The sequence below is a fragment of the Stegostoma tigrinum genome, chromosome 47 (genome assembly GCF_030684315.1).
Source record: "Stegostoma tigrinum isolate sSteTig4 chromosome 47, sSteTig4.hap1, whole genome shotgun sequence".
Taxonomy (NCBI): Eukaryota; Metazoa; Chordata; class Chondrichthyes; order Orectolobiformes; family Stegostomatidae; genus Stegostoma; species Stegostoma tigrinum.
The window spans coordinates 269541-294440 of NC_081400.1; the positions used below are offsets into that span (position 1 = coordinate 269541).

Below are 24900 nucleotides of genomic sequence, written 5' to 3' on the forward strand. Positions count from 1 at the left end.
GCAAACAAAATAAGCTGTCCTGTAACATTAGAGAACCAACACCAGGTCCATCAGTGAATGAAAGAATGTTTCTATGTCAAACACCACCGAGGTGCTAAATTTCACATGAAAGTAACAGCCAACTGAGCTAAGCAACAGTTAAACAGTGGCCTACTGGGACCTTATTTTATTTGTCCAGAATAGCAAGTATATTGCTAGTGGAAAGACAAAGCATATTCCCCAGTGTTCTTACTCTGAACCATTATCCGCTACTCCTCTTCATAGGTACAGAGGAAGAAAACTGTGTGCTTAGGTTTAACATTATCATTAGATCACATGAGTAGAGCAGAACAGATACAGAAGTTGAATAATGGATAATAAACTGCCTTGTTTGTTCTGAAACCTGATCCAGAAAGCAAGATACATTCCCAGACTGGGACTAAAATGTGATCTTCCTTCAGAGTTTGTACTGACCAGGGAACATGTAGGTTGGTACAAGATAGTAGAACAGAGAATGCTGAAGACTCATAACTCAAGGCAGAACAGGTACAGCACAAACTAAAATCCTTTGGGTTAATAAACATCAGAGATTTTATTTCAGTTTTACAAGAATTTGTACTTAGGCCTTGTGTTTCAAAATACAACCTTGCCTTTGAATTACACAGTATTTGATTCCTGGCTTCAAACCTCAATAACTAACAATGAAATGTTATTTTAATACTAGATATGAATTATCAAAGAAGTGAGACACTGTTCCTGTCATCACACTGTTACAGTGGGAGCTACATTCACAGCACCTTTCCCCATATCAACAAATTGGGGACATCATATCATTTCTTTTGGCCCAGTAGGTTTGGCTGTAGGTTTTAAGATCCTGAACTTACTGTATCTTCAGCTGTTACAGAATACAAATGGATAAGTGCTCAAATCTATTGTCAGGCCATACATCTGTTACTTGACAAAATGGTCCCACTTACATGCAACAGTCGTCGTCCTCCTCCTCCCCAACCCCATGCCCTTCACTCTTATTACTGACCCCCAGAACTCAGACTCTCACTGTCCCTCATCAACATCGTCATCTTCCAGCGGGGAGGGCTGCCTCAGTGCATTATGAGTTGATACCCGTTGGATGGAGAGAATACCACTGAGGAAAGCGTAACCAATCATGGCAGAGAGCCCCACCAGCACCGAGAGGACCTGACTGCGTCTCTTGTGAGGGTCCTCATCGGAATCTGATGAGTTATTCCGGGGAACTTTCTTGGAGCTACGGTCAGCGTCTGAAACAAAACCAGGAATATAGTATGAACACAACTTAGGAGGAAATTGTGTATGTTGTTCTTATGCTTCAGTATGTTCTTGAGATTCTCTTCCCAATAAACAAATGACTTTGACATAAAGTTAGTGCTGTTATACAGGGCAAAAGTGGAGGTAAATTTATGCGTAGCAAGATCCCACAAATAAAAACCAAAATGGATTGCTATTTTGGCCAAGGCAGGCTCAGCAAAGCTTGTTCAAGATTACCTGAACTGTCATTTGGAAAATACAGACCAAGGATGGACGTGCAGAGTGCACACAGGTTGTCAAGAGAGCGCAGATGTTGCTGCAGTTTACTGTTGGGTAGTTTTGCCTTCAGAATTGGTGCCAAATGTCCAAATACAATGGCATCTAAGGAGCTGGGTCTAAAGCAGAAGGAGACACATCGTTAAACACAGCAACCCTGACATTAGGTAAGAAAACTGCAGGGAAATGGCACACATTGCATCCAACACAAACTGCTGTTCCAGAACATAATGTTACTTTTCATCAACTGAGTAAGTGCTCTGCCAGCAGAGCCACAGTGTACAGTTCCCAATTATGCTCATTGGTGGGTTAGTGCAGAATGTGTGTTTCTTTTATTTGCTCATGGAACACGAGCTTTGCTGACAAGGCTACGATTTATTGCCCATCCCCAGTTACCACTAAGGAGATTGTGATAAGTTACCTTTAGGTACTGATGCAATCCACATGGGGAAGATGAACCTTAAACTCAGAGTTAGGGAGTTTCAGTTGTGCCAATGGAGGAATGATGACATACTTACAAGTCAAAGCTTAGTCAGGGTCAGCACCTTTGGGAGAGGAGGGGATCTCGTACTCTGGCAAGGGTCAGCACCTTCAGGAGAAGATAGGGACCTACTACTACCCACCTGGACCTGATTGTCTGGCCAGAAATCTCTGCCCATCTCACCCATCTTCTGGGTCCACCTGTGACCAGGTGCCCATGTTCACTACAGTCTGCTCTTCTTATATCACAGTCATCAACAATTAAAAATAATGAACCCTTCATCTCTGGCAGTGGAAGAACAAACTACTTACGAATCTCCAAAAAAGAATTTAAGTGACCCCAGCCTCTGAGACAGCAGCGTTAGGCACTCACGGGCCTCTTTGTAGATCTGAAAAGAAGCAAGTATTCACACTTCGTAGTTTTTGGTATTCTTGAATGCAACATATGCTGTCCAGACTGACTTTGTCAAGGGCTTCATTCAACTCCTGAGCTTATTCTTAGAGATCAAACACCTCATGCGGTAACTAAAAATCATGATTTCTTTAAGGAAAAATTCTACTTAAAAACCTTCTACATTGTAAATTTATGCCTCAACTATTCCTCTGAACTGGAGTAGCCAAGGTGCTGGAATCATTCTACCTCATTCTCTGCTTCCTCCTCATTGTCATGCCACTGGCCACCACGGATCAGGCGAAGACGGTCCAGGAAGCGCGTGTGCATGCGGTTCGGGAGGAAAAAATTCAGTGGGAATGGTATTGCCTCTCCGTACCAGGGCCTTGTGAACGATACATAATTCTTGGAGTCAACCCAAAACATGTAGATCTGAGAAAAGAAAAGATAGGGAGCTGAAACAGGAGTTAAGGGGAGGCAATGGCCTGGTGGTATTATCGCTGGAGTGTCAATCCAGAGCCTAACCTAATGTTCTGGGGATCCAGGTTAGAATCCTGTCATTGTAGATGGTGAAATTTGAATTCAGTAAAAATCTACAATTAAGAATCTAGTGATGAGCATGAATCCATTTTTGACTGTGGGAAAAACCCATCTGGTTCACTTACGTTCTTCAGGGAAAGAAACTGCCGTCCTTACCTGGTCTGGCCTACATGTGACTCCAGACCCATAGCAATGTGGCTGCCTCTTAACTGCCCTCTGGGCAGTCAGGGATACACAACAAATACTGGCCTAGCCAGGAATGCCCTGATCTCGTGAATGAATTTCAAAAATCTCAGTACAAACATCCAAGACAAATAGGGTCACATGGTTAACAAAGTCGGAGGAGGACCCCAGGTGCTGTGACTTGATGCAGCACTCACCAGTGCAGGTAGTAACTTCTCTTCTATCAGGGAGGCAAAGGCAAGTGTGTCCGCTGCCTGTGTTGCTGAGAGCCCGTAATCAGCATTGTACTTCTAGGAAAATAAAGACAATGATAGTAAGCAGTTGTAAAGCAGTAATATCACAACAGTCTGCTCCACCAGAAATCATATGAATACCGAGAGGGAATAAGTTACGGTTTGGATATATATAGTTTTATAGAATGACAGCTAGAAGTAAGTTACAGGCTGCATTATATCTTAAGTGTTGCGGCAGTTCACCTGTAGAATATATACACTTGGGAAGAGAGGTTTTGTACAACACAGCTCATTAGATATTTTTAATTTGCCAACAATGAAACTGTCAGTTTTGTATCTGACAAGTTAAAAGTTGTGGTTTTGGATCAAATCTGAATGTGCAAAATTGTACCCCCTCCCTGACACCAATTAATTTTCATGACCATCTGCAACTTGGAAGAATTTAGTAAAAAAAGGAATTTCCTATGGAAGGGATCATATTCCTAGCCAATTTATGTAAATAGGAAGTTGCTATAGTTACTAGCACTACACCAGGTTTACTAGGCCTCTGGTGATGGGAGTGAGTTGCAGGGAAGTTTAGGACCTGCATCATACAGGCCAGATTAGAGCAGACAACTCAGGCTCCAGCCCAAATGTCCTGATGTCAGCCAGGATGAGTCGCAGGACATTTTTACTTTCCCTTCTCAGTGTCATCTGCTGCTGCTGCACATGGCCATGAGAGAATCAGGCTTCACAGTACTGTTGCCTTAGGTAAATAGCATGCTGATCCTCACCTTCTCAACTCAAATGTTACAAGTGATAATTTAGCCACGATGTTGGGATTCTTGGTGTTTCAAACTGTGTCAAGTGAGAAAACAGGATTTTAAAAAAAAATCACCTTTCAATGATATGGGCCAAACGCAGGTAAATAGGACTAGTTTAGTTTGGGACATTTGGTTGGCATGGACGAGTTGGTCCAAATAATCTGTTTCCGTGCTGTGTGATTCCATGTCTCTATAACACCAACAAAGTGACGAGCATCTAACTAGTGTCCACAGTTCTTTCAGTTTTTAGAAACTAACAGTGTTTCACGTCATTGATAGTACAGCTTAAAACAATCTCTTTAGAAACAAAAGTGGTAAATTATCCATGTGCATGAGCTCCCATACACTCGCAGTTATGTTTCCCATTACTCAGAAGTTTTGATTTCTTCCCATGTGCAGTGTTTGACTGAACAATTTTGGTTGCTGACTCTAACTCTCTCTTTACAAGGTTACAGAATTCTATAACGATCCTGTCACCCAAGGAATATGATCACGTGTTTGTATTGTCCATAAAATCATAAAACATGGGAGCATAAGTAGGCCATCAAGTTTGGACTGCCATAATGAGATCATGGCTGATCTGATAATCTTCAATTTCACTTTCCTGACTTCCCCCAGAACTCCTTATTTACTCACTGATTAAAATATTTTCAGTTTCAGCCTTGAATATTGACGCAGCTTCAGCAGCCCTCTCAAGTGAAGAAACGTCTCCTTATTGGTCTTAAATGGGTGACCTCATACAGGAGTAGGCTTTCAATAGCATTAAACCTGGGAGCAGCTCATCAACTATCCCAAAGGTGACAGGAGCAAACAGCATTTCTCATCACTTGTGGCCTAACCCAGGAAGATGACTCAAACAGAAAGCAATTTCTCAAGCTGATGGCTGAACTTGTACACTTCCTCCAGTATTGCTAAATTCCTGTACAAATTCCACTGTAGTAGAGTTTACTGTAACCTCTCTATATTGCAATAAATTGTGGGGGTACAAAATTCGGCACTGATACCCTCTATACAACTGTTGAACTAACCATGATTCCACATTAAAAAGCTTAGAAACACAGTCAGATCCTCCAGACCAGAACAACATGATACACGACACGCCAGTCTAAGTATCCACTTTCCTCTTCTGAAGGCTCTGGGTCCAGTTCAACAAGCACAAGTTGCACTCAGGTACCTCTGTCAGGGAGCAAACCTTCATTCCAGAGATGTTCAAAGCTTCATACTTAGCAGTATGCTGTTCATTCACATTTAGAAAGAGAAAAGCAACAGTGTGTCTCTCCCCTTCTCCTTGGCTATATGAAGAAGTTTGGGTCAGTGAGTTGACACACTGAAATGACTGTATTCACTGATATCCCATCAGTGAACACAGGACCTTGCAAAATTACACACGTTGAGCTATGTCTCCTGATGGCTTTCATTCTCTCAAATATAGCAGGTAATATCTTGGTTCAAATGAAATGAACCTCATTTTGTCTCAGCTAACATATTAAAATTATACATATCACTGGTTGTTCCATCTGTGGTACTAGCCAAGAACCACATTCATTAATATTTAAAGTTTTAAATTTTATGTGAACGTGTTTCTTCAGGATTTAACACCTAGTAAAACAGTTCAAATCTGTCAACATCATAACAAGAAATCCCAACTCCAGGCAGAAAGAACTTTCACAAAAATCATGCTGTACCCGTTTCCTGAGGTAGGCAAGGATCTGGAGAGGGTGTGACACAACATCTTTCTCAGTCTTCAGTGCTGGCAAAACCCCTGTCAACAAAATAGAAGAAACAGATTAATTTTACACCCAGTGTTCTCGGGAAAGCTGTGACCAGGCCAGCAAACTGCACAGATGCTAAAGACCCCACACCAAACAGGAGGATTGGTCTGTAAGCTAAAGCCTGGACAGGGAGAAGGTTAACAGGATTGACTGCAAAGACTCAGTGTCTAGCCAAATCCTGACCTCCAGCCACTGACATACCAAAAGACTGGTGTTCCCTTTACCAGCATGAGGCGCTGAGCCAATTATGAACGGTCTGGCTGAAATCTACAGTTGCTGCTGAGACCTGAGCACAATGGAAAATGGTGGCGGTTGTTGGAGGTCAGTTATCTTAGTCACAGAACATTGTTGCAGCAGTTCCTCAACACAGATATTTTCCACTCAACCTGCTCAGACATGTTATTAGGCACCTCTGGAACAGGATGGGACATCAATCCAGGCCTACTGGTTCAGAGATAGGAACACTACCATTGCATGCTGAGAACCAACAATCTTCAGCTACTTCATCAATTATCTTCAAAATCTGTATTTTTAAAGTTCTTTTCAGATTTTTCATTGTGGACTGAAAAGGGGAAGGAACTGGTTTGGAAACCAACAATTGCTACTTTCTTTTTAAAAGCAGGTTAGCTGACACTCACTGTAAGTGCTGTTTACACAGCTGTTGGTTCAAGCAATGTGGAAGGCTAGTTAGACACAAGCTGCAACTAGGGAGAGTTAGGCCAACAACATGTATCAGATTGGTTGTGAAATAGTGGCCAATTATTGATGGAAAAAGCCTCTGCCTGACAACAATGATTGGCTGACAGGTAGGTGAACACCTTAGGGATGTGAATGCGCAGGGCAGAAGCTACTAGATTTCTGGAAGGAGAAAAGCTGCTTTATCTGCAGTAAAAAAAATCTCAAATCTGAAGACAGCCAGTTTATTTCCCCTGTTCCAGTTGGTGTAAGGTGTGATGTTTAATAAGGAGGGGATCGTTATAGGCGTGAACCAGTCACCTTGTGCCTCCTGCAAACAAGTGGAAGTACCAGGTGAATGAAGACCAAGAAGCAGCACCCTGATCAACAAAAGGATCGTCTCAGCTAACCCAGTGGACAGGAGCCACTGAACTGCCTTCCCAGTCTTTCCATTTGCCCAAAACACCCATTGTTTATGTGTCCATCTGTACATGTGTATAGAGCAGCAGTTTTATAAGTGAGTTAGGTTTAATGAGTAGCGTTATATGTCAGTGGTTCATAATTTCTTACCTGTAGTTAGTCTATTTCAAATAAATAGATTCTAATTGTTGTTAAGTACAGAAGCCTGATCCATGCTTTCTGTTAACCTAGGTCAAAAAGACAGAGAGACTGGGGAATTCTGCATTCTTCTTAAAATCGTTAACCTTTGTAATAACTCTGAGAATAGCGGGGCTTGATGTCTAACATGTTGTCCCACCGGGCGGTGGCACCTTCCATCCATCATACAGTTAAACGTAGGCACGTTTGCTATTCGGTGTACAAAGGTCAAGCCAATAGAAAGAATACAGAACCTTGAAAATGTGCAGGGCAGTTTTAGGAGGAGCATACCGGTACAAATAGGTTTAAATTCTGAAACATGTTACATGACTAAGTTCGTATTCATCTGAAATACCAAGACTAATGGGTGATCAAATGGAGACATTTCAGATGATTAAAGAATTGGACTGGATGCATAGAGAGATGTCTCTTCCAAGGGAGGTGACCAAAAAGGGGCATTATTTTCAAATTAGGACTAGGATTTTCAAGGTTCATTTTTAATGCCTTTGGCACCTCTCAAATCTCTGTCCTCTTCCCTAAGGAGAAGGCAGCTTTTCCCAATGTATGCATGTAACTGAAATCTCTCTGCCCTGGAACCATTCATATCAATATTTTCTCCACCCTATTTAACAAATTATCAAGAACAATGTAACCAAGGTGGGCAAAAGAGTTTGCCTATATATTGGTCATCACCTATCGAACACATTAGTTTCAGCTCAAGGAGCTCAGTAGCTTCCTCTTTGAGATGATGCCTGCACTCGTAGTTACTTGAACAAATCCAGGTTGCTGCGTAATCTTACCCGAGGGACTCCTCCAGGGATTGCTGAGCTTGTGCACTCTGACGGGGGCTCCTGAAAACCGAGCATAGGCCTGACAAAAAAAAAATCACTTCATTAAGTAAAAGTTACACACTCTGAAGTCTCACTAAGGTTAACATTCTAACATGAAGGTTTAGACAGTCCTAGGGCAGGTACAGCGTGAAACTTAAAGTAAAGCTCCTTCATCATTGCTGCCATCAAACACTCTTAGGACAGGTAGAGAATGGCCTTAAGAATACAGTAAAGCTACCTCTACTCTTTTAAACTGAAAGTAAAGCTCCCTCGATGCCGTCCCCATGAAAAAATCCAAGGACAGGTACAGCACAAGATTGGATAGAGTAAAGGTTCCTCTATTCTTTTAAATTGAGAGTAAAGCTTCCTTGACACTCTTCTTCAGACACTCCCAGGACAGGGACAGCATGGGTTTAGATGCTCTTTTCAAATGAACGTGAAGCCTGCTACACTGTTTTAAACTGAAAATAAAAGTTCTCTCGATACTGTTCCCGTCCAACAGTCCCAGAGCAGGTACAGCACAGGGTCAGATACAAAGTAAAGCTCCCTCTACACTGTCCCTGTCAAACACTTGCAGGACAGATACCACATGGAGTTAGAAAAAAATCCAACTTCTACACTGTATTCCTGAAGGCTTCCGTAAATGACAGCAACTCAACCTGATATGGGAGAGGAAATCTCTCTCTTCCAGGGTTGAAACGTCTGTTTCTCTGCCTCGGGAAAGATCCTTTGCCTCACCAGGTAAAAACACAGCAGCAGCAATGTTGCAAGTTCTCAGCAGCTTCAAATTGTTTACAACAAATAATGTTGATATGTAATCCTAGTACAATGACGTGTCACAGCCTGGTGATGAACACCTGTTGTTTGGGACCACCTTCAGTCCTGTATCCACAGTCATCCATGCCTGCCATACACATCAGCATGATTGTAGGCCACCCCTCAGGCTGATGTTGACCCACGCTAACTCCATGGCTTGGTCACCGTGCTTTTGTACAATGCACTAAGTTTTTAAGGCCACAGGAAAAAGAAACAGGAGTCGGCTATTTGGCCCCTTAGCCTGCTTCGCCAATCCACAGGATCATGACATTTCTCATGTCCACTTTCCTGCCTTTTCCCCATAGATCTTGATTCCCCCTACTGATCAAGAATCTATTTCATTCTTAAATTTATACAAGGACTCTATCCCCCACAGGTCCCTGTGGCAAGCCTCTAAGAAATTCCTTATCTCAGTCTTAGATTTAATCTGAGACGATGTCTTATGGTCTTAGCCTGTTCAAATCTGTTGTCAGAGTCTATCTTCCAGCTGCAGTTACAGGACAATATCAGGGGATGAGTTGGTCCAGAAAAAGAGGCCCAGAACTGGAGGAAGTCCAGAAGAATAGAGACAGAGTGAAGAGTACCAGTCATGAGTGCAAGAATAACAAGTTCTCTAATACAACAGCAAATGGGTCTTTGGACTTAGTACAATAGCGATCAATGCTTTTTAGTACAAGATAGTCCAAAAGAGCAGATGGACAGCTACTTATACATATTGCTATTATCTGGCCTGTGTGGTTGCTCAATAGGGCAGTGCAAGGAAACAGTGTTCAGCTATTCCACAAAATCGAACCTATGAAATACAACACTCAATGCTCCCTCTGAGCCTTTTCCCAGTGCCTTCACTCTACCCAGAGTACCCGGTCACCAAAGCTCCACCTTTACTGAGGGCTGACTGCAGCAACTGGCTAGTGGACTGTAGCTTTACTGTAATTCTTTCAGGAAAAACAGCAGGGGGCCAAACCTGAATTCCATCCAAGCACTGAGGACAGATGATGTAATGGAATCAGAGCGAGACAGGGAAGTGCAGCCCAAACCTCTCAGGCATGACATGTGGAAAATATAACTGAACCACAAACTATTCATCCTGTTTATTCACACATGGCCAAAAGAACCTGACCACAACACATTAAACTTATTCAGCTCCTCTCTCTCAAACTGATCTGGGAGACGTAGCTGACATCCAGGAATGCTTACGTTAAAGATGCCAAACAATCAGAACGACAAAAGGTTAGAGTATACACAGAGTGAAATGCTCAAATATGTCACTATTATACTTGGCACCATCTTAGTACAGAATTACTGATTACATTCCAGCCTGTAACTCACTCCTAGGTATCGGTTATGTATATAAACCACTCAGACCCCTGAGTGTCATGATGCCTCAGTGGTTAGCACCAAGGATCCAGGTTCAATTCCAACCTCAGGTGACTGTGCAAACTCCACACAGACATTCTCCTTGTGTCTGCGTGGGTTTTCTCTAGATGTTCTGGTTTCCTCCCACAATCCGAAGATGTGCGGATTCGAGATGGATTGGTCATGCTAATTTGCCCACGGTCTCCAGGGAATACAGGTTAGATGGGTTAGCCATGTGAAATATTGGATGGGGGGGGTGGATTTGGGTGGGATGCTCTTCAGAGGGTCGGTGAGGACTTGATGACCTGAATGGCCTGCTCTCAAACTGTAGGGATTCTGTGATAACATTCCAGCCTGTGGCTCAATCCGAAGTATTAGTTATGTATATAAACCATTCAGACACCTCATTTACATTCTAGCCTGTAACTCAGTCCCAGATATCAGTTTTCTTTATAAATCAAGAAGTTCAGATCCCTTGATTACATTCCAGCCCATGACTCACTCTGGGGTATCAGTTACATATATAAATAACTCAGACCCCTTGATTACATCCCAACCTGTAACACACTCCAGGATATCAGTTTATGAAGAGAACTGCTCAGACCCCTCAATTACAGTCCAGTCTGTAACTCACTCCCAAATATCAGTTATGTATATAAACCACTCAGATCCCTCAATTACATTCCAGCCTGTAATGTAAGAACCAGGAGCAGGAGTAGGCCATCTCGCCCTTTGAGCCCACATCGCCATTCAATAAAGTCACGGCTGATGTTTTTGTGGACTCAACTCTACTTACCCACCCTCTCACCATAACCTTTAATTCCTTTACTGTTCAAAAAATTATCTAAGCTTTAAAAACATTTAATGAGGAAGCCTCAACTACTTCGCTGGGCAGGAAATTCCAATAATTTCCAACCCACTGAGTGAAGAAGTTCCTCTTCAATTCAGTCCTAAAGTTGTGGTGCTGGCTAGAAGGACCAAATGGCCTACTCCAGCACCTATTGTCTAAACCTGCTCCCCCTAATTTTGAGGCTATAACCTCTTGTTCTAGTTTCACCCGCCAGTAGAAACAACCTCCCTGCTTCTATCTTATCTGTTCCCGTCATAATTTTATATGTTTCTATAAGATTCCATCTCATTCTTCTAACATTTCAATGAATATAATCCCAATCTTCTCAGTCTTTCCTCATAAGACAATCCTCTCCATTCCAGAATCAACCTAGTGCATCTCCTCTGCACCCCATCTCGTGCCAGTACATCCTTTATCAAGTAAGGAGATGAAAATGACACAGTACTCCAGGTGTGGCCTCATACAGCTGTAACCCAACGTCCCTGCATTTAAATTCAATCTCCGTAGCAATGAAGGACAAAATTCCATTTGCCTTCCTAATTACCTGTGCACCTGCAAACCAACATTCTATGATTCATGCACAAGGACACCCAGGTCCCTCTGCATAGCAGCATGCTGCAATTTTTTACCATTCAAATAATAGTTATTCCTACCAAACTTCACACTTATCAACATTGTACTCCATCTGCCAGACTTTGCCCACTCACTTAAACTATCTCTATCCCTCTGAAAATTTTCAGAGTCCTCTGCACAATTTGGTCTACCACTCAGCTTAGTGCCATTGACAAACTTTGACACACTCCACCTGGTTCCCAACTCCAAATCATCTTTGTAAGTTTGTAACACACAACCAAGTATCGGTTATGTATATAAATCACTCCGACTCCAGGTATTTGTCATGGGGTCTTAGTGAAAATGTGTAGCTCGGTTTGTGGATGCTGTTGATCATAAGCTCACCAAGCTGGTTGTTCTGTGGCGTGCAGACATTTTGTTACCCTTCTCGGCAGCATGATTAGTACGAGCTCTAATTGAAGCATTGGTGTTCTGCTTCCTTCTAAATTTATATGATTCTCTGGCGTGATAGAACTGGAAGTGACAAGACTATCACAACCAAAGGATCATATAAATCCAGAAGGAAGCAGAACACCAACACTTCAATTAGAGCTCGTGCTGATGATGTTGCCTAGAAGGGAAACGGAATGTCTGCACATCACAGAACAGCAGGCTCAGCAAGCTAGCAAACAACTGTATGCGTTGTAGTTTTATATAAACCTACTGAAACTCTCACTATGATTCAAGTTTGCAAAACACTTGGTTATCTATATGTTTACATAAACATCCATTAAATCTTGAATAGATTCCAGTTGTAACTTACTCCCAGACACTGTTTAATTTTTAGAAGTTCCCAGACCCTTTATGTTAGATTCCATTCTGTAACTCCTTCCAGGAGATCTACGATAACTTGTAAAACACCCTGCCCCTCTCTGTTAAGATTCCAATCTGTAACTCCCTCCCAGGTATATGTTGCTATTTCTAAAATCCCCGGTCCCTGTTAACTTCCAGTACATAAAACACTCAGGGAATCTGCTGGAATTTTTAAAGAGAGACTCCCTGTGTCTTAGAATCCAGTCAGAATACCCTTTCAGCATATCTGCTACGATTTGCCTGAAAACCTGGATACCGTCTGTGAGATTCCATTCTGTAACTCCCTCCTGATGCAAATTCTTTTTTTAAATACAACTGGAAACTCCTTATTAGATTACAGCCCGAAATTCCCTCCCGGGTATCTCTTATTTATTGTATATATCTCTTATTATCTCTATAAACCCCCGATTCCTTTCAGTCAGATTCCAGCTGAGAACTCCCTCCTGGATATCCCCTCAGATCTTCTCCATTAGATACCTGCCTTCAATTCCCTTCGCAGGTATTTGTTATTCCATCCATAAAGCCCAAGTCCCAATCTGTACTTCTCTCCTGACTATTTATTATTATTATTATTTTTATCATTATTATTACTACTACAAACCCCCAGCCCCTCTCTGTCAGATTCCAGTATGTAACTCCCTCCCTGGTACCCGTTAATATTATTACAAACCCCCAGCCCCTCTGTATTAGATTCCGGTCTGTAACTCCATTCCAGGTACCTGTTAGTATTATTACAAACCCCCAGCCCCTCTCTGTCAGATTCCAGTCTGTAACTCCCTCCCGGATACCCGTTATTATTATTACAAACCACCAGCCCCTCTGTGTCAGATTCCAGTCTGTAACTCCCTCCCGGGTACCTGTTATTACTATTACAAACACCCAGACCCTCTGTGTCAGATTCCAGTCTGTAACTCCCTCCCGGGTACCTGTTATTATTATTACAAACCCCCAGCCCCTCTCTGTCAGATTGCAGTCTGTAACTCCCTCCCGGGTACCTGTTATTATTATTACAATCCCCCAGCCCCTCTGTATTAGATTCCAGTCTGTAACTCCCTCCCGGATACCCGTTATTATTATTACAAACCGCCAGGCCCTCTGTATTAGATTCCAGTCTGTAACTCCCTCCCGGGTACCTGTTATTATTATTACAAACCCCCAGCCCCTCTCTGTCAGATTCCAGTCTGTAACTCCCTCCCGGGTACCTGTTATTATTATTACAAACCCCCAGCCCCTCCGTGTCAGATTCCAGTCTGTAACTCCCTCCCGGATACCTGTTATTATTATTACAAACCCCCAGCCCCTCTGTATTAGGTTCCAGTCTGTAACTCCCTCCCGGGTACCTGTTATTATTATTACAAACCCCCAGCCCCTCTCTGTCAGATTCTAGTCTGTAACTCCCTCCCGGGTACCTGTTATTATTATTACAAACCCCCAGCCACCCTCTGTCAAATTCCAGTCTGTAACTCCCTCCCGGGTACCTGTTATTATTATTACAAACCCCCAGACCCTCTGTATTAGTTTCCAGTCTGTAACGCCCTCCCAGGTACCTGTTATTATTATTACAAACCCCCAGCCCCTCTCTGTCAGATTCTAGTCTGTAACTCCCTCCCGGGTACCTGTTATTATTATTACAAACCCCCAGCCCCTCTGTGTTAGATTCCAGTCTGTAACTCCCTCCCAGGTACCTGTTATTATTATTACAAACCCCCAGCCCCTCTCTGTCAGATTCCAGTCTGTAACTCCCTCCCGGGTACCTGTTATTATTATTACAATCCCCCAGCCCCTCCGTGTCAGAGTCCAGTCTGTAACTCCCTCCCGGATACCTGTTATTATTATTACAAACCCCCAGCCCCTCTCTGTCAGATTCCAGTCTGTAACTCCCTCCCAGGTACCTGTTATTATTATTACAAACCCCCAGCCCCCCCGTGTCAGATTCCAGTCTGTAACTCCCTCCCGGATACCTGTTATTATTATTACAAACCCCCAGCCCCTCTGTATTAGATTCCAGTCTGTAACACCCTCCCGGGTACCCGTTATTATTACAAACTTTCAGCCGCTCTGTATTAGATTCCAGTCTGTAACTCCCTCCCAGATATCATTATTATTACAAACCCCCAGCCCCTCTGTATTAGATTCCAGTCTGTAACTCCCTCCCGGGTACCCGTTATTATTATTACAAATCCCCACCCCTCTGTATGAGATACCAGTCTGTAACTCCCTCCCAGGTACCTGTTAGTATTATTACAAACCCCCAGCCCCTCTCTGTCAGATTCCAGTCTGTAACTCCCTCCCTGGTACCCGTTAATATTATTACAAACCCCCAGCCCCTCTGTATTAGATTCCGGTCTGTAACTCCCTTCCAGGTACCTGTTAGTATTATTACAAACCCCCAGCCCTTCTCTGTCAGATTCCGGTCTGTAACTCCCTCCCGGATACCCGTTATTATTATTACAAACCCCCAGCCCCTCTGTATTAGATTCCAGTCTGTAACTCCCTCCCGGATACCCGTTATTATTATTACAAACCCCCAGACCCTCTGTATTAGATTCCAGTCTGTAACTCCCTCCCGGGTACCTGTTATTATTATTACAAACCCCCAGCCCCTCTCTGTCAGATTCCAGTCTGTAACTCCCTCCCGGGTACCCGTTATTATTATTACAAATCCGCAGCCCTTCTCTGTCAGACTGCAGTCTGTAACTCCCTCCCGGGTACCTGTTATTATTATTACAAACGCGCAGCCCCTCTCTGTCAGATTCCAGTCTGTAACTCCCTCCCGGGTACCTGTTATTATTATTACAAACCCCCAGCCCCTCTGTATTAGATTCCAGTCTGTAACTCCCTCCCAGATATCATTATTATTACAAACCCCCAGCCGCTCTGTATTAGATTCCAGTCTGTAACTCCCTCCCGGGTACCCGTTATTATTACAAACCCCCAGCCGCTCTATATTAGATTCCAGTCTGTAACTCCCTCCCAGATATCATTATTATTTCAAACCCCCAGCCGCTCTGTATTAGATTCCAGTCTGTAACTCCCACCCAGGTACCTGTTATTATTATTACAAACCCCCAGGCCCTCCGTGTGAGATTCCAGTCTGTAACTCCCTCCCGGGTACCCGTTATTGTTATTACAAACCCCCAGCCCCTCTGTATTAGATTCCAGTCTGTAACTCGCTCCCAGGTACCTGTTATTATTATTACAAACCCCCAGCCCCTCTCTGTCAGATTCCAGTCTGTAACTCCCTCCCGGGTACCCGTTAATATTATTACAAACCCCCAGCCCCTCTGTATTAGATTCCAGTCTGTAACTCCCTCCCAGGTACCTGTTATTATTATTACAAACCCCCAGCCCCTCCGTGTGAGATTCCAGTCTGTAACTCCCTCCCGGGTACCCGTTATTATTATTACAAATCCCCAGCCCCTCTGTATTAGATTCCAGTCTGTAACTCGCTCCCAGGTACCTGTTATTATTATTACAAACCCCCAGCCCCTCCGTGTGAGATTCCAGTCTGTAACTCCCTCCCAGGTACCCGTTATTATTATTACAAACCCCCAGCCACCCTCTGTCAAATTCCTGTCTGTAACTCCCTGCCGGGTACCTGTTATTATTATTACAAACCCCCAGCCCCTCCGTGTCAGATTACAGTCTGTAACTCCCTCCCGGGTACCTGTTATTATTATTACAAACGCCCCAGCCCCTACGTGTCAGATTCCAGTCTGTAACTCCCTCCCGGATACCTGTTATTATTACTACAAACCCCCCAGCCCCTCTGTCTGAGATTCCAGTCTGTAACTCCCTCCCAGGTACCTGTTATTATTATTAAATACCCCCAGCCCCTCCGTGTCAGATTCCAGCCTGTAACTCCCTCCAAGGTACCTGTTATTATTATTACAAATCCCCAGCCCCTCTCTGTCAGATTCCAGTCTGTAACTCCCACCCGGGTACGTGTTGTTATTATTATTACAAACCCCCAGCCCCTCCGTGTCAGATTCCAGTCTGTAACTCCCTCCCGGATACCTGTTATTATTATTACAAACCCCCAGCCCCTCTGTATTAGGTTCCAGTCTGTAACTCCCTCCCGGGTACCTGTTATTATTATTAAAAACCCCCAGCCCCTCTCTGTCAGATTCTAGTCTGTAACTCCCTCCCGGGTACCTGTTATTATTATTACAAACCCCCAGCCCCTCTGTGTTAGATTCCAGTCTGTAACTCCCTCCCGGGTACCTGTTATTATTATTACAAACCCCCAGCCCCTCTCTGTCAGATTCCAGTCGGTAACTCCCTCCCGGGTACCTGTTCTTATTATTACAAACCCCCAGCCCCTCTCTGTCAGATTCCAGTCTGTAACTCCCTCCCGGGTACCTGTTATTATTATTACAAACACCCAGCCCCTCTGTATTAGATTCCAGTCTGTAACGCCCTCCCAGGTACCTGTTATTATTATTACAAACCCCCAGCCCCTCTCTGTCAGATTCCAGTCTGTAACTCCCTCCCGGGTACCTGTTATTATTATTACAATCCCCCAGCCCCTCCATGTCAGAGTCCAGTCTGTAACTCCCTCCCGGATACCTGTTATTATTATTACAAACCCCCAGCCCCTCTCTGTCAGATTCCAGTCTGTAACTCCCTCCCAGGTACCTGTTATTATTATTACAAACCCCCAGCCCCTCCGTGTCAGATTCCAGTCTGTAACTCCCTCCCGGATACCTGTTATTATTATTACAAACCCCCAGCCCCTCTGTATTAGATTCCAGTCTGTAACACCCTCCCGGGTACCCGTTATTATTACAAACTTTCAGCCGCTCTATATTAGATTCCGGTCTGTAACGCCCTCCCAGATATCATTATTATTACAAACCCCCAGCCCCTCTGTATTAGATTCCAGTCTGTAACTCCCTCCCGGGTACCCGTTATTATTATTACAAATCCCCACCCCTCTGTATGAGATACCAGTCTGTAACTCCCTCCCAGGTACCTGTTAGTATTATTACAAACCCCCAGCCCCTCTCTGTCAGATTCCAGTCTGTAACTCCCTCCCTGGTACCCGTTATTATTATTACAAACCCCCAGCCCCTCTGTATTAGATTCCAGTCTGTAACTCCCTCCCGGATACCCGTTATTATTATTACAAACCCCCAGACCCTCTGTATTAGATTCCAGTCTGTAACTCCCTCCCGGGTACCTGTTATTATTATTACAAACGCGCAGCCCCTCTCTGTCAGATTGCAGTCTGTAACTCCCTCCCGGGTACCTGTTATTATTATTACAATCCCCCAGCCCCTCTGTATTAGATTCCAGTCTGTAACTCCCACCCAGGTGCCTGTTATTATTACAAACGCCCAGCCCCTCTGTATTAGATTCCAGTCTGTAACTCCCTCCCGGATACCTGTTATTATTATTACAAACCCCCAGCCCCTCTGTATTAGATTCCAGTCTGTAACTCCCTCCCGGGTCCCCGTTATTATTACAAACCCCCAGCCGCTCTATATTAGATTCCAGTCTGTAACTCCCTCCCAGATATCGTTATTATTTCAAACCCCCAGCCGCTCTGTATTAGATTCCAGTCTGTAACTCCCACCCAGGTACCTGTTATTATTATTACAAACCCCCAGGCCCTCCGTGTGAGATTCCAGTCTGTAACTCCCTCCCGGGTACCCGTTATTGTTATTACAAACCCCCAGCCCCTCTGTATTAGATTCCAGTCTGTAACTCGCTCCCAGGTACCTGTTATTATTATTACAAACCCCCAGCCCCTCCGTGTGAGATTCCAGTCTGTAACTCCCTCCCAGGTACCCGTTATTATTATTACAAACCCCCAGCCACCCTCTGTCAAATTCCTGTCTGTAACTCCCTCCCGGGTACCTGTTATTATTATTACAAACCCCCAGCCCCTCCGTGTCAGATTACAGTCTGTAACTCCCTCCCGGGTACCTGTTATTATTATTACAAACGCCCCAGCCCCTACGTGTCAGATTCCAGTCTGTAACTCCCTCCCGGATACCTGTTATTATTACTACAAACCCCCCAGCCCCTCTGTCTGAGATTCCAGTCTGTAACTCCCTCCCAGGTACCTGTTATTATTATTAAATACCCCCAGCCCCTCCGTGTCAGATTCCAGCCTGTAACTCCCTCCAAGGTACCTGTTATTATTATTACAAATCCCCAGCCCCTCTCTGTCAGATTCCAGTCTGTAACTCCCACCCGGGTACGTGTTGTTATTATTATTACAAACCCCCAGCCCCTCCGTGTCAGATTCCAGTCTGTAACTCCCTCCCGGATACCTGTTATTATTATTACAAACCCCCAGCCCCTCTGTATTAGATTCCAGTCTGTAACTCCCTCCTGAGTACCTGTTATTATTATTACAAACCCCCAGCCCCTCTCTGTCAGATTCCACTCTGTAACTCCCTCCCAGGTACCCGTTATTATTATTACAAACCCCCAGCCCCTCTCTGTCAGATTCCAGTCTGTAACTCCCTCCCGGGTACCTGTTATTATTATGACAAACCCCCAGCCCCTCTGTATTAGATTCCAGTCTGTAACTCCCTCCGAGGTACCTGTTATTATTATTACAAACCCCCAGCCCCTCTGTCAGATTCCAGTCTGTAACTCCCTCCTGGGTACCTGTTATTATTATTACAATCCCCCCAGCCCCCCTCTGTCAGATTCCAGTCTGTAACTCCCTCCCGGGTACCTGTTATTATTATTACAATCCCCCAGCCCCTCTGTATTAGATTCCAGTCTGTAACTCCCTCCCGAATACCTGTTATTATTATTACAAACCCCCAGCCCCTCCGTGTGAGATTCCAGTCTGTAACCCCCTCCCGGGTACCTGTTATTATTATTACAAACCCCCAGCCCCACTCTGTCAGATTCCTGTCTGTAACTCCCTCCCGGGTACCTGTTGTTATTATTATTACAAACCCCCAGCCCCTCTCTGTCAGATTCCAGACTGTAACTCCCTCCCAGGTACCTGTTATTATTATGACAAACCCCCAGCCCCTCTGTATTAGATTCCAGTCTGTAACTCCCTCCCGGGTACCCGTTATTCTTATTACAAATCCCCAGCCCCTCTGTATTAGATTCCAGTCTGTAACTCCCTCCCAGGTACCTGTTAGTATTATTACAAACCCCCAGCCCCTCTTTGTCAGATTCCAGTCTGTAACTCCCACCCGGGTACGTGTTGTTATTATTACAAACCGCCAGCCCCTCTGTATTAGATTCCAGTCTGTAACTCCCGCCCGGGTACGCATTATTATTACAAAACCCCCAGCCGCTCTCTCTTGGATTCCAGTCTGTAACTCCCTCCCGGGTACCTGTTATTATTATTACAAAGCCCCAGCCCCTGTCTGTCAGATTCCAGTCTGTAACTCCCTCCCGGGTACCCGTTATTATTATTACAATCCCCCAGCCCCTCTCTGTCAGATTCCAGTCTGTAACTCCCTCCCGGGTACCTGTTGTTATAATTATTACAATCCCCCAGCCCCTCTCTGTCAGATTCCAGTCTGTAACTGCCTCCCGGGTACCTGTTATCATTATTACAATCCCCCAGCCCCTCCGTGTCAGATTCCAGTCTGTAACTCCCTCCCGGATACCTGTTATTATTATTACAAACCCCCACCCCTCTGTATTAGATTTCAGTCTGTAACACCCTCCCGGGTACCCGTTATTATTACAAACTTCCAGCCGCTCTATATTAGATTCCAGTCTGTAACTCCCTCCCACATATCATTATTATTACAAACCCCCAGCCCCTCTGTATTAGATTCCAGTCTGTCACTCCCTCCCGGGTACCCGTTATTATTATTACAAATCCCCAGCCCCTCTGTATTAGATACCAGTCTGTAACTCCCTCCCAGGTACCTGTTAGTATTATTACAAACCCCCAGCCCCTCTCTGTCAGATTCCAGTCTGTAACTCCCTCCCTGGTACCCGTTAATATTATTACAAACCCCCAGCCCATCTGTATTAGATTCCGGTCTGTAACTCCCTTCCGGTACCTGTTAGTATTATTACAAACCCCCAGCCCCTCTCTGTCAGATTCCAGTCTGTAACTCCCTCCCGGATACCCGTTATTATTATTACAAACCCCCAGCCCCTCTGTGTCAGATTCCAGTCTGTAACTCCCTCCCGGGTACCTGTTATTACTATTACAAACACCCAGCCACTCTCTGTCAGATTCCAGTCTGTAACTCCCTCCCGGGTACCTGTTATTATTATTACAAACACCCAGACCCTCTCTGTCAGATTCCAGTCTGTAACTCCCTCCCAGGAACCCGTTATTATTATTACAAATCCCCAGCCCTTCTCTGTCAGACTGCAGTCTGTAACTCCCTCCCGGGTACCTGTTATTATTATTACAAACCCCCAGCCCCTCTCTGTCAGATTCCAGTCTGTAACTCACTCCCGGGTACCTGTTGTTATTATTATTACAAACCCCCAGCCCCTCTCTGTCAGATTCCAGTCTGGAACTCCCTCCCGGGTACGTTTTGTTATTATTAATACAAACCGCCAGCCCCTCTGTATTAGATTCCAGTCTGTAACTCCCTCCCGGATACCCGTTATTATTATTACAATCCCCCAGCCCCTCCGTGTCAGATTCCAGTCTGTAACTCCCTCCCGGATAACTTATTATTATTACAAATCCCCAGCCGCTCTCTGTCAGATTCCAGTCTGTAACTCCCTCCCGGGTACCTGTTATTATTATTACAATCCCCCAGCCCCTCTGTATTCGATTCCAGTCTGTAACTCCCTCCCGGATATCTGTTATTACTATTACAAACACCCAGCCACTCTCTGTCAGATTCCAGTCGGTAACTCCCTCCCGGGTACCTGTTCTTATTATTACAAACCCCCAGACCCTCTGTATTAGATTCCATTCTGTAACTCCCTCCCGGGTACTTGTTATTATTCTTACAATCCCCCAGCCCCTCCGTGTCAGATTCCAGTCTGTAACTCCCTCCCGGATACCTGTTATTATTATTACAAACCCCCAGCCCCTCTGTATTAGATTCCAGTCTGTAACTCCCGCCCGGATGCCTGTTATTATTATTACAAACCCCCAGCCGCTCTCTGTCAGATTCCAGTCGGTAACTCCCTCCCGGGTACCTGTTATTATTATTACAAACCCCCAGCCCCTCTGTATTGGATTCAAGACTGTAACGCCCTCCCAGGTACCTGTTATTGTTATTACAAACCCCCAGACCCTCTGTATTAGATTCCAGTCTGTAACTCCCTCCCGGGTACCTGTTATTATTATTACAAACCCCCAGCCCCTCTCTGTCAGATTCCAGTCTGTAACTCCCTCCCGGGTACCTGTTATTATTATTACAAACCCCCAGCCCCTCTGTATTCGATTCCAGTCTGTAACTCCCTCCCGGGTACCTGTTATTATTATTACAAACCCCCAGCCCCTCTCTGTCAGATTCCAGTCTGTAACTCCCTCCCTGGTACCCGTTAATATTATTACAAACCCCCAGCCCATCTGTATTAGATTCCGGTCTGTAACTCCCTTCCGGTACCTGTTAGTATTATTACAAACCCCCAGCCCCTCTCTGTCAGATTCCAGTCTGTAACTCCCTCCCGGATACCCGTTATTATTATTACAAACCCCCAGCCCCTCTCTGTTAGATTCCAGTCTGTAACTCCCTCCCGGGTACCCGTTATTATTATTACAATCCCCCAGCCCCTCTCTGTTAGATTCCAGTCTGTAACTCCCTCCCGGGTACCTGTTATTATTATTACAAACACCCAGCCCCTCTCTGTCAGATTCCAGTCTGTAACTCCCTCCCTGGTACCCGTTAATATTATTACAAACCCCCAGCCCATCTGTATTAGATTCCGGTCTGTAACTCCCTTCCGGTACCTGTTAGTATTATTACAAACCCCCAGCCCCTCTCTGTCAGATTCCAGTCTGTAACTCCCTCCCGGATACCCGTTATTATTATTACAAACCCCCAGCCCCTCCGTGTCAGATTCCAGTCTGTAACTCCCTCCCGGGTACCCGTTATTATTATTACAAACACCCAGACCCTCTCTGTCAGATTCCAGTCTGTAACTCCCTCCCGGGTACCTGTTATTATTATTACAAACACCCAGCCCCTCTCTGTCAGATTCCAGTCTGTAACTCCCTCCCGGGTACCTGTTATTATTATTACAAACACCCAGCCCCTCTCTGTTAGATTCCAGTCTGTAACTCCCTCCCGGGTACCCGTTATTATTATTACAATCCCCCAGCCCCTCTCTGTTAGATTCCAGTCTGTAACTCCCTCCCGGGTACCTGTTATTATTATTACAAACACCCAGCCCCTCTCTGTCAGATTCCAGTCTGTAACTCCCTCCCGGGTACCTGTTATTATTATTACAAACACCCAGCCCCTCTCTGTCAGATTCCAGTCTGTAACTCCCTCCCGGGTACCTGTTATTATTATTACAAACACCCAGCCCCTCTCTGTTAGATTCCAGTCTGTAACTCCCTCCCGGGTACCCGTTATTATTATTACAATCCCCCAGCCCCTCTCTGTTAGATTCCAGTCTGTAACTCCCTCCCGGGTACCTGTTATTATTATTACAAACACCCAGCCCCTCTCTGTCAGATTCCAGTCTGTAACTCCCTCCCGGGTACCCGTTATTATTATTACAAACACCCAGCCCCTCTCTGTCAGATTCCAGTCTGTAACTCCCTCCCAGGTACCCGTTATTATTATTACAAACCCCCAGCCCCTCTGTATTCGATTCCAGTCTGTAACTCCCTCCCAGTTTGTAAGAATCCCCGGCTCATCCCGTTCCTGCCCCCGGTTTTGAGAGGTTCGCCAGGTTGTCCTTCCTATCGCCAGGCTCTCACCCACCAGGACCATCAGGCTCTCAGTGTCCACAGACGGCAAGCCCCAGTCTCCCTTCCAGCAAAACAACTCTAAGGGAGCCGCCATTGCCCATCCGTCCGGCGGAAGTGAAGCCCGTTGACCCGGAATCAGTTTCTCCCGGCTGAAGAGTTCCACTTCCTCTGTGAGGGACGAGTAGGAAATGATAATGTCATCTCCTCATTTTCCTTTCATTCTTCACCATGATTTATTTATTATCCACCCGGTCTCCACTGTGACATTTATGTCTTATGGACTGGGACTACATTTTGTAATATATTCATCATTCTCGGCTGGTCACTGTCATCAGTTGATGTTGTACAAAGACAGGACAGTGTCGTTCCACCTTGTGAGAAGAATGACATTAAAATGGAGAGAGTTCAGAAAATATTTACCAGGATATTGCTGGGAATGGAGGTTGGGAGATATAAAAACAGACTGGAGAGGCTGGAATAATTTACTTGGAGCATAGGAGATATCTGGGTAATCTTGTTGATGTTTACAAAATCATGAGGGGAACAGATAAGGGTCTGTTCTTTAGGGTGGGGGTGTTCAAAACTAGGGGCCAAATCTTTAAAGTGATTGTCCAAATCCAGTGTATAACATATGTTATGCTGTCCAATCTTGTTTTATAATGAATGAATTACACGAGAAGCATGGCATCCCAACCAGAACTCCATCAACAAACACATTGACTTGGAGCCAATCTACCATCCTCTGAGAAAAAGAACAGGAAATGACATCACCAACCCAATGAAACCTAAACAGATAAATAGAAATCGGCAGACTGTGTTCATTGGGTACCCATTCTTTTTGAATATGCTGTACAGGTGATTTTCTTCTGCTCTTCGTAGTTCCTCTGTGCTGCAGTGTGTGGTGGCTCGTTGGAATAACATTGGACAAACAGGCAGAAAGCTAGCCACCAGGATACACGAACATCAACTAGCCACAAAACAACATGACCCACTATCACTAGTATCCTTACATACAGATGAGGAAGGACACCACTTTGATTGGGACAACACATCCATCCTAGGACAAGTCAAACAGAGACACGCACGAGAATTCCTAGAAGCACGGCATTCCAACCGGAACTCCATCAACGAACACATTGATTTGGAGCCAATCTACCATCCTCTGAGAAAAATAACAGAAAATGACATCACCAACACAGGAAATGACATCACCAACCCAAGGAAACCTAACAGATAAATAGAAAGCGGGACATAACACCAGCGCTTCGTCGGAGGCTCACTGATGATGTTACCTAGAATGGTGACGAAACGTCTGAAAACGAACCTTCCAGCTCAGCGAGCAAACTCACATCCAGAACCTCAACCTGAGCTACAGATCTTCTCAAAACTCGCTAATAAATTACACTGTCCTGGCTAGGTGCATAATGAATAAATTACACTGTCCAGATTAGGTGAATAATGAATATATTACACTGTCAAGATTGGGTGGATAATGAATAAATTACGCTGTTGAGATTGGGTGAATAATGAGTACATCACACTGACCAGATTGTGTGAATAATGAATAAATTATACT

General features: G+C 44.6%; 2 protein-coding genes across 3 annotated transcripts in view; one reads left to right on the plus strand and one right to left on the minus strand.

Moving 5' to 3' along the window:
* The window catches only part of smad10a (SMAD family member 10a), a 115522-nt gene extending 110330 nt beyond the window's left edge, over nt 1-5192 (plus strand). Inside the window, exon 15 of the mRNA XM_059643064.1 lies at nt 4824-5192. The gene's annotated coding sequence lies outside the window, so the exon portion shown is untranslated. The remainder of the gene's footprint in view (nt 1-4823) is intronic.
* Nucleotides 547-23456, minus strand: LOC125449749 (metaxin-1-like). Of its 2 annotated transcripts, XM_059643069.1 has the most exons (8): nt 23338-23456; nt 8014-8083; nt 5855-5931; nt 3331-3423; nt 2660-2842; nt 2332-2408; nt 1501-1658; nt 547-1256 (listed from the first exon to the last, which is right to left on the minus strand). In XM_059643069.1, exons 1-8 carry the CDS (start codon nt 23416-23418, stop codon nt 1033-1035), a joined length of 963 nt encoding a protein of 320 aa, XP_059499052.1. In that variant the 5' UTR covers nt 23419-23456; the 3' UTR covers nt 547-1032. The 2 variants fall into 2 exon arrangements, with proteins under 2 accessions (XP_059499052.1, XP_059499053.1); XM_059643070.1 differs by lacking the exon at nt 2660-2842.
* Between the last annotated feature and the right edge of the window lie 1444 nt (nt 23457-24900).

What these genes read in the sequence shown, in the direction of transcription:
- LOC125449749 (XM_059643069.1), bottom strand. Translation starts at nt 23,418, where the DNA reads ATGGCGGCTCCCTTAGAGTTGTTTTGCTGGAAGGGAGACTGGGGCTTG. An exon ending in CTGAGAGCCTGATGGTCCTG is followed by an intron (nt 8,084 to 23,337) that starts GTGGGTGAGAGC and finishes TTTTTTTGTCAG; the next exon opens with GCCTATGCTCGGTTTTCAGG. An exon ending in TCCCTGGAGGAGTCCCTCGG is followed by an intron (nt 5,932 to 8,013) that starts GTAAGATTACGC and finishes TTTTGTTGACAG; the next exon opens with GGGTTTTGCCAGCACTGAAG.